This window comes from Papilio machaon, chromosome 11, assembly GCF_912999745.1.
Source record: "Papilio machaon chromosome 11, ilPapMach1.1, whole genome shotgun sequence".
Lineage (NCBI taxonomy): Eukaryota > Metazoa > Arthropoda > Insecta > Lepidoptera > Papilionidae > Papilio > Papilio machaon.
Window position 1 is genome coordinate 4,548,490 of NC_059996.1, and position 14,014 is coordinate 4,562,503.

At 30.9% G+C, this 14,014-nt stretch overlaps 1 protein-coding gene across 2 annotated transcripts in view; it reads right to left on the bottom strand.

Annotated features, from left to right (window-relative positions):
- LOC106719639 overlaps nt 1–14,014 on the bottom strand; it is a 73,760-nt gene that overhangs the window by 15,022 nt on the left and 44,724 nt on the right. The window contains exons 1-2 of one of the 2 annotated variants that reach the window (XM_014514016.2): nt 12,911–13,408; nt 6,843–6,888 (exon numbers count right to left, since the gene is read on the bottom strand). In XM_014514016.2, coding sequence (XP_014369502.1) covers nt 6,843–6,888; nt 12,911–12,912 — 48 coding nt within the window. In that variant the 5' untranslated portion in view covers nt 12,913–13,408. Of the gene's footprint in view, nt 1–6,842; nt 6,889–12,910; nt 13,409–14,014 lie in introns of those variants that run through there. The other variant, XM_014514015.2, reaches the window with a different exon arrangement.

The following is a 14,014-nucleotide window of genomic DNA, read 5'->3' on the forward strand; positions in this document are numbered from 1 at the left end:
ACTGATCTTAAGGCCGTAGCAATTGCTACGAATTGGAGGAGAAAGTTATTGCTTGCAAAATGTCTATTTCATAAAATATGAGATTGCGATCATGAAAATCATTTTTTACAAAACCACTCTGGAATATTTGCACCAACAAACAATATATCAATAGACTCTATTTTATAGGAATGGGTTATATTACAATCAAAGAATTAAATTCGCTTCCCACTTAGAATCTAATTTCGTACAAAAAACAGTTGCCAATAATTTAGTACGCATGCTGCTTCGACTGGTATTCAAACTTATTATACTGTGCTCATCGAATGACATTCTAGCAAAATGGATAGGAAATAAACGTCCCCGACTGAACATTCCATACAAGTTATTACAGCTTTAGATGTAGACAGAGTTCGATATCATAAGCACTTTACCGCTACAGCTAAATATTCATCGATTAACATACGCAAAGCTGTAAGTGATAGTTAAATTGACTTAATTATGATAGTCGTATCATCGTAACCTAAAAGTTAATTAGTGAACCTAACTACTAGTATGCAATACGGCCCTGTCAGTGACACATGGTGCTTAAAGATGTTGATGTTTATTATAGAAAACTTATTATTTTTTATTAAAACTTTTCAATTTATCTTAAGAGAGTGCAGTATCGATAAATATTTTTGAACAAACACATTTATAAGAATAATAGTATCGGTGTCATGTTTTAAAGAACAATGCCCCAAAACTCATTATTAACCTTCAATGTTCATGATATTACTTGCATTGTATAGAAATGAAGTTTAATAAAGTAATAAAACAGTATTAGAGTCTATATAAAGTCTGTATAAAATGCTTGATGTGGGTAACACGTTGTAAAATAGGATGTAACTATATGTGAGGTCCGTATTGGTGAAATTTTAACAACTACATGTCTAATAGTTCAAATTAATTTCCCTATACTGTTGCATTGCTTTCGCTTGGCTTTTAATGGCGCCGGTATTCCTCGAGAGCCTCATTAAGTAGATATTGATCAATCTGTCTGATACTCTGTGGTCTGTGGAGTTGCTACTGAATATCTATGGGCCATTTACATGTTCAATGCTCTGTGTATATTAGTTCTAACAATGCAAATGTTTTAATTTAAATGATTAAAATATAATCAATTTTGAGATTATAACAGATATAGGAACAGACTAAAGTTTAAATATAAATAGTAAGTAACTTTGAGAGCAATTACAGGCTTTATTGAAAATTTGCTAGCAGTTAATAACAGTGAAAACAAGGTTTAAGCAATGAGAAATTGCAATCAAAAGAATTTCATAAATCGTAAAGAATTTTATAACAATAATAGAACCTTCAGTCCTGAGCACAATAAGGAAACAATCGATCGTTTTAATGGGTCAGCCGTGCTCAGCTTAGCCGTCAAGCTGAGAGGTTGCATTGCGCAAGTTTAGGCAATTTTAAATCCTATTCGATATGTCGAAAAAGTTGTATTTTCAATGTTAAAGAATCTTGTTTTACGACATTTCACTATTAAAGGGCGGTGTCATATTCAGGTGGGAAAGCATAGGCTACCGCGCCGCGGTCACTGATCAGCCATATTGCATTTCAAGTTACTTTTCTTACCCATATGGTATATACCTTATTCCATTTATAAACGAAGATATACAAAGAATAACTTAAAGAAGATAATTATACGAAAAAAAATTATGTGCGAAAAGGGGCAATGGTTTAAAAACATCACAAAAAAATCTTTATCCCAAATACTGCAGATTTAAAGAGTTGGTATTAAAGAGAAAGGGAGAAAAGTCAACGAAACTCTAATATAAAATTCGCTTACGCAAAGAAAGGACGAATTTGATGATATATTATATAATTATTGTAGATAAGCTACTGTACTAGGAAAAATATCAAGAGATGGAATTCGTCGTGATTACGAAATCAAATCACATTCCCCTAAAAGTTAACCTATAATCGTAAATTAACTTTTAATCAAGTTTCGAGTAGGTCGAAGCCCAAAACCCACATTACGAAACATTCATTATGAAAATGTTGGCCGGTCTTAATAAACCTGACACATTATCATTAACACGTCAAAACAGGTCATACTTAAAATTAATGACCCAATAACCGCATATGAAAATATGTAACAAATTAATTTTATGATCATGAAAATATTTACGGATTTTTTATAACTTTACTATATTTAGAAGTTATGTTGGTTTATAAGAAAATACTCTTATCAGCGGTAATACAAACATACCAACTTGTTTATTTATAAATTAAGAAATTGAATGATATCTTAATAATATTATAAATGCGAATGTTTAGATGGATGGATGTTTGTTTGAAATTATCTCCAGAACGGCTTAACGGATCTCGATGAAATTTAGCATAGATGTAGATCATAGACTAGAAGAACACATAGGCTACTTATTTTTTTTTTAATTCCGCGCGGCCGGAGTCGCGGGCGTCAGCTAGTATTTCATAAAACCAATATAATAATTATTATTAATTACAATAGAAATTACATTAAATGTCACGCGACTATTTAATTTAATTACTAAGTTACCAATTTAAAATCTAGAAATAATATTAATCAATTACAAATATTGATATCAGTATGTTTATCGGATATGACCGAGTCAAGAGCAATAAAAATTGTTTAAATGGACTTTAACTTTTTTATGAACATTTGTTTACTCATCTTATTGATATAAGGCGGTTAAAACTTACATCAAGGTTGCGTGTCGATCTCATGTCTTATCTGTTTGCGTTTAATAAATTCCTCCGGCGTATTGTTAAAGTATTAAAACGGTCGCTAGGCAACACTAATAAAGTTGACGCAAACATGTATAGAATTAATTCGAATTAATTTATCTTCCAGTCCTTTAAAATTCAGCAAGATTAGTTTAATCTAAATTAACTGTTAAGCAATATGCATTGAATATCAAAGGATCTTGAAGCTTTTAAGTATTTGGAGGTAACCATACTGAATTAATTACCTTATCTATGGTAACCCGAACGCACACATTATTAACGGGTGATTACATATGAACCTTGGCGAAACTATACATCGCAAATGTATCGGAAATTTGCAAGCCGCGAACTTTGATAATTGTAATCAATATTACGAAAATTATATCGTGTTCGTATGCGGACGTTTGATGAGCGAGACCTCACGCATTATAATAGCTGCTTGAATACAAATTATCTGGTGGACCGATAACAGAGAATAAATTATTAAATTCTATTTCACATTCCAAGTCTCAGATTCCTTATGCAACTTTCGTTTTCTTTTAGGTTATGGACATAGCAGAATAAACTTCTCTTAGACATTAAACCGGGTTTAATTGGGCCAAATATGGAGCTATGCTTAACTGTGTATCATCATAAGGCTGAAAACATTAAGTTTTCATATTTCATTTCATTAGGCTACTGACACAGCGCAATTAAATTTTGTTTTTTAAATTTCTTATATACTTACTTTATGATATGATGAATATCATATGCTAACAATGGCACTAAATTGTCTAGAAATTGTTAGGTCGACCAGTACTGATAACAATATAGACAAGGTTTATCGTACTAAGCGACCTTACAACTGACCTAAATAAGTGCAGTGGTCAATCTTACCTGCTAATTAATACACAAAACATAGAAATACAACTAACCGTGGGTTTTTGAGACCAAAATCTCTGATTAAAACTTATTGTTATCTCTTTCAATGATAATGACAGAGGGACGTTGTGTTTTATACAGAGATTCCGATCTCAGAAACCCACGATAAATGAACCAACGACTAATGGCGACTAATCCTAAAAGAAAGCCATGGGAGAATATGAAGTTAAATAACTAGACGACCTATCTTATTGTTAATCTCGATTCTCTTTGCAAAACAGAGATATCGAATCAATTTTTTTTAGTCTAGTTAAAGCAGTGGAACTCTACGGTAGAGTTTCTTGATGATGTGATGAGAATGATATTAGCTATGTACATTAGAATAAATATAATTAGGATTAAGGAAACGTTAAAATTGCAAGAGAATCGAGTGTCATTTCACTTCCGTAATATATCATCGTCACAAGAAGATACAGATATGAGAGATGGTGATAGCCTAATTTGGGACTGAACGGTTGCTACGATCACTCCATGTCGATGTCTTATCTCTAGTCCTCCATATACTTATTAGGCTGACCACACACGCTTCAGATAATAAGTACGACGTAATTGTTTTGACATGATAATTTTTAAATAATAATGATATATAACTTTGTCGTATTCATTGCCATCACCGCCATTATGTCAAGTTGAAAGGTTAGGTTTTTTCCTAAGTCTACATTACAATAAATGTAGAAGGAAGCAGTAATATTGTTATTATTATTATGACAAACCACTTGACCCACTTGAAGCTAGCACTTGTGGAGCAGACTATGAAATGTGCGCAGTAGATGAATAATCAAATACCTGTCAAAGATACATAATAGTGACACAATATGTTGATTCTGTAACTAAGAAGTGGCGCTTCGTTATCTAATTCTTTAATAGTTTTGCATTTCGTCATACTGTCGAATCACTAGTATAAATATATTGCCATCCTTTTCATTCTTTATGTAATAAAATGAGACAACAATGTTCATCAATATAATTGTTACGGCTGTGCAATTTCAGGAGTATGTTTTCATACATTTCTTAATCAGTAATTACATACTACATAATTCCCAACTAGACAAAGTGCATTCGCTCCGAAGCGATTCTATAAAAAAGTTCAAAAACGCATGGAAGTGACGTGACTTATAGAATATTATTGTCACTGAACCTAGCACGAATATTTATGACAATCGCCATCGTATCGTCATGGACAACACTTATTTTAAAATGTATGCAGAGTATGAGTATGTCAAGCGTAAAACAAATCGTTTCGAACGAATGCACTTTGTATAGGGGGACTTTACGTTAATTAAAATTTCATGTTTTTGTTCACCATTAAGAATCGCATATTTTTTAACAAAGAAGTCAAATTTTAGGTTTTCTTTTTTCATAACTTATTTTTACTTTTCTATTTTGACTTTCTTTTACAGATTATATTTTTCTTACTGAAAGTACAATTGTCTACTATGACTTTGTTAGATATGCTCATGGCATCGCATACCACCGGCCAGATTACATATTATATTTATATTTGTACGCAATAAGTATTTGCACGGCAAATACGGCCAAACAACTCGTTGAGCGACTGATTTCTTTCCACACCGTCCTAAAATAGTGCCTATTTGGCTTGCAACATAAAGCACGGAATATATTTTTTTTGCCTTATATCTGTTGTAGACTATTCAAAGCCACAATATTTTAGTGTATTTCGGGCTATTTCAAGTACAACTAGCGGTCGCCCGCTATTTGATCAGCGCATAATTAAAAAGAAAAAGTAGCCAGCCAGTGTAAATCGTCTACAAACAGAACAATCGTTCAAAAGATGCGATACAAAAATTTTAAATTTGAGAACATTATAAAATTAAAAATAATACTAATGTTTACAAGAACATAAGCATCAGTATTAAGCATTATCAAATTTTCTTCTGAACAATAATATAGCTCAAAAATAAGCTAAAATGCGAATTACAACACGTGAAATCACTTTCTGCGTTAATAACACATATTCAGTTTAATATACTCCCTGTTTGGGGATCGACTAAACGATAGCGGCCACACAAGACGCGCTATTAACTGGTGGATTAAATAATGAAAACTCTCGACGGCACGATTTAATAAAGCTAAATTTCTTCATCTTGTAACGCACAGCGTTCGTGTTCTTAATCACGGCAAATGATAGTCCGTCGTTAAACAATGTTTGACTCGTCTTATATTAACTTGGAGCGTACCAATTTTAGCACCAAGGAAAATTGTTTTTAGAACACTTTTAAACAAAACATCGAAAGTTCCGATATACATAAATAATCTCACTATTTTTTTCATTGTTTTACATAATTATAATAATTAAATATATGTGAATTTATCTGAAGAAAAATAAAAAAACAAATAATATTTTTTCTGTCTTCTCGTATTCTTTTTAATATTCAAAAGTATATCAGACATTGTTACTGTTATTCGAATTAAAATTTAGTATAATTTAACCTTTATAAGGGCTCAAATGTATTAAGATATTGTTTTTGTGGTATTTCCCCGGCCAATTTTATATTTATAGTCATATCTATGTATCTTGATCGTTAATATTATTTTATCAAATATTGAAGTCAGAATTTTTTTATCAACCTCAATAGGCATTTTTTATGTACTTACATACAATGTTTATTTACTTTTTTGTCAAGGTAACATTGACTATTCTATTAGCTGGACTTGCAATTGCAATTTTGTGCCAATGAATTTGACATCAATCTAAAAAAAAAATGTCAGACCATACTTAATAGATGTTGTTTACGATAAATTCGTCTCAAAAAAACTATTACAAAGTTATACATATACTCGTATACCAAAAAAACTAGAAAATTCATTACTAAAACTAAAACATATTTGTTAAATTTATTTGTCATGTAAACAAAATTAATTTAACGGAATACATCAACCTGTATAGTTTTATCCATAATTGAATAATATTTTTTTGGGTGCTACGAACTGCCAAAGACGTAGCCAAGTCATTATCTTCCTCGACCTTTGTCTTTTGATATTACAAAGGTTATTATTTTAATTTACATTAAGTTTAATGATCTTGTATATATGAAATTATTTTGCTTTAGTTAATAGTTGTTTTAATGAAGGGCCTAAAGAGATAGATAGTCATTTCTCTAGTCTAATTAATAAACTTACATTAACATTGAAAATTTTAATATTAGCACATAGTGACATACCATCAGGAGGCACAATATCTTCGCAGAGACGGCAAGCTGTGGTAACCTGAAAAAAGAAAATGCAAATATTAATGCTTTTAACATTTATAGTATTTTAACGTAGATGTCCATTGCCAAAATATTGAAACAAAACTTTGTCATATCTCTCATTATTTTATTGAAACTGGGATGACAATATGTTTATCTATATATGTGTCAACGGTAGAAGCCGAGGGTTAAAGATTACATTATTATGATGATCAAAAAACTTTTGTTGAGTTTCTTATACTTTGCACCTTAGCGGTTTATACAGTAGGTTCAAAATTGTTTAAAAGCTTCAACTGATAATGTCATAGCTATAAATTATACGAGATGAATTACATTAATATAATTATGTGAGCATTATTAATTACAAATAAAACTCGACTCATTTGTTTGCGCATTTTTTAAATTTTTGTCACGGCGCCATTATTTTTTATCTTGCTACGAAACGGCATTCCGCAATAATAGGATAATAAATCATAATATTATTTTATGATAGCAACATTTTTCTAGTATTTATAATATTTTATTTTCTTGATATTAAGCTCTTCATTTGGTATAATTTACTCAAGTACCGGATGTGACCACTTGAAAATGGAAAGCGTCAATATTGTTAAGCAAATTTGTGGTGTGGATGCACTGAGCAATGTTTATTGAATGGATTAACAACGACAAGTTTGTTTTATTGTAATTTTTTTTTAAAGTTGTAATTTGAGGCTGCATTTTTATTGAATTCTTCCTTGAAATAAAACGAATGGTATGTTAAGTAGCCATGCAGTATATAGTTAAAAGTAAAAGTTTATAATTTATTTCATTAATACGAGTATATAGTTAAATCGTTACTAATAGATGTTAGGTGAGTTATGTATGTATATATACATGTACATTTCTATTGTATAAAAGTGAAGACAGTAATGGAAACAGTATGTGAAATACGAGTACGTTATGCAGTTTCACATTATAGACAGTAACTATTATGCTATTCACAAAATAAGGTAGGTCTCAAGCAATGTTTATCTTCTCAAATATTTAAATAAAAATAAATCGGTTGACATTAATACCATAAATCCCTATAAGATTATACCTATCTTAAATGATAATCTGAATAATGAGGGATATTTAATTTTATCAAAGCAATTCATAAATTTTAAAAATTCTTTTATTATTTACTCAATAGCTTGATAAACGTATTTTTCCTTCTGTAAAACATTATTTTTAATTAAAAAGTTTGAAGACCATAAAATTATTTAATTATCATTTGTTTATCAATGCTACCAACTATTACATTATAATAGGCTTTTTTCGAACGTGGCACTATCCCTTCAATTGTTGTATTGACTCGTTAACGTGAGTACAACTCACGACGCAAATGTAAAATGATATCCGTAGAGTTTGTTGGCGCCACCGCCGCGCGCCGGCTATGTAAGCCGCTACCTTTGAATCCACTAATACTAGTGTTTCTCAATCTGCAGGCGACGAACATTTAAAGTTAAATTAGACGTAGAACTACCGTTATCCTAATGAGCACCTCCAAATATATTTTTTAATTTCAGAAGTATTGTTATAAAAATGTCAATCTTAAAACCGTATCGATTTTTTTCGGACTTCTTAATGGATCCTAATGGTTAGGTGTTCTATGATTTTACATATTTTTGTTTATTTGGTTTACTTAAAATGACGTAATACTACAAGATTTTATTTTTTATGTTTGTGTTTATACGTCATGTAACAACTTTGGAATTCAAACATGCTGACACAAAACAGCGCGGGTGATCCAGCGTGACTCGGCCCGGCCTCGAATAACAGTAGCATCAGCACATAGTCCACTCATTACAAACACTTCGGCAAACAATTACAAACTTCCAGTGCGTCACGTATTTATAGTAATATGAATCGAAATGGTAGCGAATGGACCCAGTAGCGTTTTTTCATCATGCGCCAAATAAAATGTTTTTCATATTCAAAAATGCCGCATTCAAAATTGTTAAGTGATCTCCCTTTGAGTAGATTTAATTTATACGAAACCTAAGCTAAGGGTACTTTATAGGGAACTATTGACAGCTCCATATGCGATGTGAGATACATGTCTTAAACGTTTTAAGTTGTCATATATGATTTTACGTTAGTTGCAAAGTAATAATACCAAAGAAATACTTGTATAACTAAGAGTGCGTTCTTTCCCCGTGCGGTGAAAAAACGCAAGAGGGCGCCATGCCTTTATTAGTCAATCAAGTAGTTTATCTATCGCAATGGCACCATCATAGAAAACAAAAAGCAAGTTCAAAGATCATGTAATCATCGTTTCCTAATCGATGCAATCTGTTTAGATATAGCACGTACAGCCTGGCTCTGTTGCATTGTAGGCGCTATACACGGATATTGTGCTTGGTTTATAAGGCCCGAGATTTCCGGCCAGGTGCTACATAATCTTATAGAGAAGGACAGACCACCCGGTCCATAGTTATCAGTTTGCAATTAACGTTATAATTTTTTTAGTCGCATCCGAACGCTAATAGGTTTAAGACTATTCTGTCAATAATGTAACATACAAGGGACAAGGGAGATAAACTTAAATAGATAATGCATAGAATTCTAATATCCTTGAAAAACAACATATATTATATCTTAGAATAACTCTTGTTAAACTGAAGAGGTCTTATTAGAAATGATGGAAAAAACAATCAGAAAACCCGTTCTTATCCCATTAACCTTGTTTGCTTGTGTTTTAGGGATTAGGGAAGCGTTGCAAATCTGTGTGTTTTTAAACGGTGTGTTAACTCATTTGACAATTAACTCATGTATTATGTAGTGTAACGTAGTGAGAAAAATATTTTTCATAAACATTTAATGGAAAAAACCTGCCAGATATTAATTTTAGGTAACTTCTTTGTTTACTCGTACCCGTTATTGAAAGAACCCAACATAAAATTTAAAAGTCGTATGTTAATTATTATTTACTTTCGTTAGAACGTTGTTGAGTAACGAAGGTGTAAAAATACACAGGCGTCTCTTCTTTTGTACTAATATTTGTTGAGACGAGCTTGATTACAGCATTATAAATTGATAATTAATAAAGGTTAGGTGTTAATTTGCGGAAATCCGTTCTTATCCTTATTACTAAATATCTTTAGGTCTATATCTTATCGCTAAGCTGTTACTAATGCGACTCGACATCGCTACGAAAATATGATGTCCCTCTTATTTTTCTTCATCTTTTGGGAATGGTTACTATAAACTTGTATCTCACTGCGTTTACAAATCTGCATCGAAGGCTTTTTAACACGGAAAACTGATTTATAGCGAGTTTAAAAAAAAAAGACTCCTTATCTTGTATCTATTTTACTACTTCCCAAACTAGAATATTTAAATAAAGTGAGAATTTTACGATCATATTAAAAACAGTTTAAATTTAAGAGTTGATTTATTTTTTATTGTTTTTGTCTGATATTCTTTTTATGGACTCGGCTTATATCTACAAGTAAAATTATAAGCTTGCGGCATAGAAAAAAATCTTTCACGTTTTACATGACCATAATGACACGAAATACTTTAATATTATATATTTGTCAAATGTGCGCGATTATAAAAGGTTGTGCTTGACTTTTATACATTTTAAATTAAAATCTTTAAATGCATGCAGAAAATTCTGGTTTAATATCTCTCAGCATTAAGTAGCTTTTATCGTACTTATACATGGGAGCTTGTTAAATTCTTTGGACAGATTTGATAAGTCAGAAATATTTCAGAAATTTTATCCTGATTATTATTCTAAACAATTATTTTGTTACAAAGTACAATTTTATTGTCACCGAGTGAATGCCTTCCGTTAAAATTTGCCTATGCGAATTTGAAAGATTCAGCAAATTTATCTCGAAAGATTTCATTAAAAAAGTGACATGTTTTAAGTTTGTAAAGATTCATCACATGTATATACAACACCTCGCAGAAGTCTACGTCAGTTTGTTGGCTTAAGCTTAATGTTACATGTTATTTCCATGAATCTACAAAATATATTATACATATATCTTAGAAATAAAAATATAGTAAATGCTCAAAAAATAAAAAGAATTACAGCGCCACCTATCAACTCTAATACAAAATTAAAACAAGAATCGTAATCATAAATAAAATAAAAATAAAAATAAAAAATAAATGTTACGGAAGAACGGAGCATCCTGCTACAAGTATTCTATACTTAAAAGAATGCTCCAACAACTGATGTAATATGTATAAGTGTTTTTTGTTTAAATAAAGTATTATTATTATTAATCGTCCATGGACTCATCACTCGTACGCATAATAATTCTATAAAATCATTTCAGTATTTTAAAGCCTTACCTTCTTATTTCGGTGTTACTTATAAATATAACAACTAAAATTGTTTGAAGACCGGAAACATTGACTTAAAATCAGTTTGATCATTTTAGAAGATTAATCGTATGTTTCTTAGACTAAAATTCCTGTATAAAACATATTATCTCTGTTTTGTCAAAGATAATGAGTGAGATGACGATATATTTTATACAGGGATTTTGATCTCAGAAACCAACGATAAGAGCTAAAATAAGGCAAAACCAACATTTTTTTTTTAACAGCTATTGTTCTAGATAAGGATAAGGATATGACCGGATGAATATATTGTAAGAATATTTATCAGTTATCAACGTTACATAAAATCGAATGATTCAAGTGACGTGTGACTAATTATTCAATAAACATGTGAGAGATAAAATCTTGTCGCTTTGTGAATTGTTTGATTTTTACTTAGCAAACCTAATCGTCCATTTCTTTATACTAGAAGTTGGTAAACAAACAGTCGCTTGACATCGCAAAAATAGCGGATAAGCCTTGCCTATAGATGTCTATAACAAAATAGAAAATTTTAATGCATATGACAGAAAAGAGATTGTAAAGTAAAAAGGATATTTCTCTTTTCTATTCATTCCCTTTCCCAGCTAAACCTTCAACCTGACGTGTGTATTTTTATAAAAAAAAATTACAAACAATTATTTTTAATAACTTTGAACTCTAAGAAAGTAATTCTCAGTAACTCATCTACTCATGAAATTAAACTTTTTCAAGATGTTGACTGTCATTTACTCAACGGCCTTTGCCAAAGGATGACGTCTGTAAATTGGTAATTACAGAATTTGAGGTCCTTGAATATTTTATATTTATGTCCATTCCAGCCAACTTGTGTACTGTTGGCATTTTGACAAAAAACTGCACCTAGAACATTTATTAGATCTACATGGGGTTTGCTAAAAAGTTATTCTATTCTTAAAATCCATAGTTTTATTTAATTTTGAATATCCATAGTTTTTCTTGCAATGTAATTTAATTTATATAAATTCGACGAAAAATTTTAATTGTTAAAACAAAAGGCGATATTGGGCATTAAAAATTAAAATAACAAAACGCTATTTGATTTATTTATAGATTAAAAGTATCTACTATTTCATTTTAAAAGTAATTACAATTTATACCTATGATAAATTGAAAATCGTTAAATAAAATAATTTTCTGTAATTATTTTAAGATTAATATTATACTGTAATAAGATTTACTGGTTAGGATATTAATATCACTTAGCCTCTAATAACATGGTGCCTACTAAAAGGTTATAATACTTAAGCATCCGTTCTCTGTACAAGTTTAAAATATTTACCGTTTTATTAATATTTTTAACTTTCATTTATTTACAAATATTAAAATTTTAAAAAAGGAATATTATTTTATAAATTCGTATTTAGATATAGTACAATGTATGTACGTATGTTCTGAGCTTCAGTACGTTAATGAAATTATTAATTTCCAAATGAAACGTTTATCAGTCATAATCTTGCGCCTATTGATTACACACATTCGCCTTGACTACAGTATTATCGACGTACAAAAGTACTTACAAAAATAACGAAAACAAACCAATACGTCTTCATTCATTACAATGCACAATAAAACCTACTACGAATCCACGCATTTGATAACGACCAAAGGAAATGAAAATCGCACGAGAAATATTAAAAATGTTAACAACTACAACTTACATAGCCGAACTTTGCCGTCATGTTGTGACCCGTTGTATATTATGTTGAACATTCATCTAACTGAATTGCTCTGCGGCCGTTCCTTTACTAAAACAGTACAGTTCACTTTTATGTAATATTTTTTCAACACTGCTTGCATTCAAAAGCGACAAAAAGAACCACTCAATATAACATACTTATAGGCCTTTGTGAAATCTAACCGTGAACAATAGCTTTTGTAGTCACTTGAAAAAAAAAACATGAAAAACGGACGAATTCCGTTCAGAAACACCTCCAATGTTTCACAGCACTTTCATAATTTTCCCGAATAAGCCTGCGCGATTTGAAAACGCTCTACTTTTTCGAACGTTAGGCGTCTTTGTCGCACTGAGCTTCTTTGAACGTTCCTGTTGAATATTTTTTTTTACTTTTTATACTATTCATATGCGGGCGTTTGTATTTTCACGCGCGTATTTGTAAGGCTTCAGCGTCGGCGGGGACATGCGCGCTGCACGGCGGCTGGCGTACGACTACGAGATAAAAACCTTGCTTGATTATAAACTTATAAGCTAAACTTTTTTGTTGGTGTGTGTGTTTTACTGATGTGTGGAAGCAATACTTTTGTCGGTGACCTTACAAAGTTTTCTCTTGTTTTTGGAATCTTTTTGTTTATTTATTTATACTTTTCGTAGTGTTTGTCTACATGACTGTACGTAAATATATAGTATATACAGTATATAGTTAAGAAAGAGCATCGTCCACTGCAATGCACCTGAGTGCTCGAGTGGTCGCCGTTTAATCTATGCGCGGCTTTATCAAAATGGGGCAATGTGACTGGTAGGTGCCTTTATTCCTTTTCGTCGTTGTAGTTAACTAATTCTTCACTGGCGCGATAAACTTGTTGTGTTTAACTTTACTTCTTTTTTTGCTTTGAAAAATAAAACATAGTTAACTTATACTATGCAGCAATATATTACCAATAAGTAATAACTTAATTGTTCAACAAACACTTGGCAGTTCTAAATTAGATGCCATCCTTTACTTCCAAGCATAAAGGATACAAATTCGATATTTCATTTCAATACAACAGTTTGATTCTATCATTTAAAGAGTAACTTAACATCA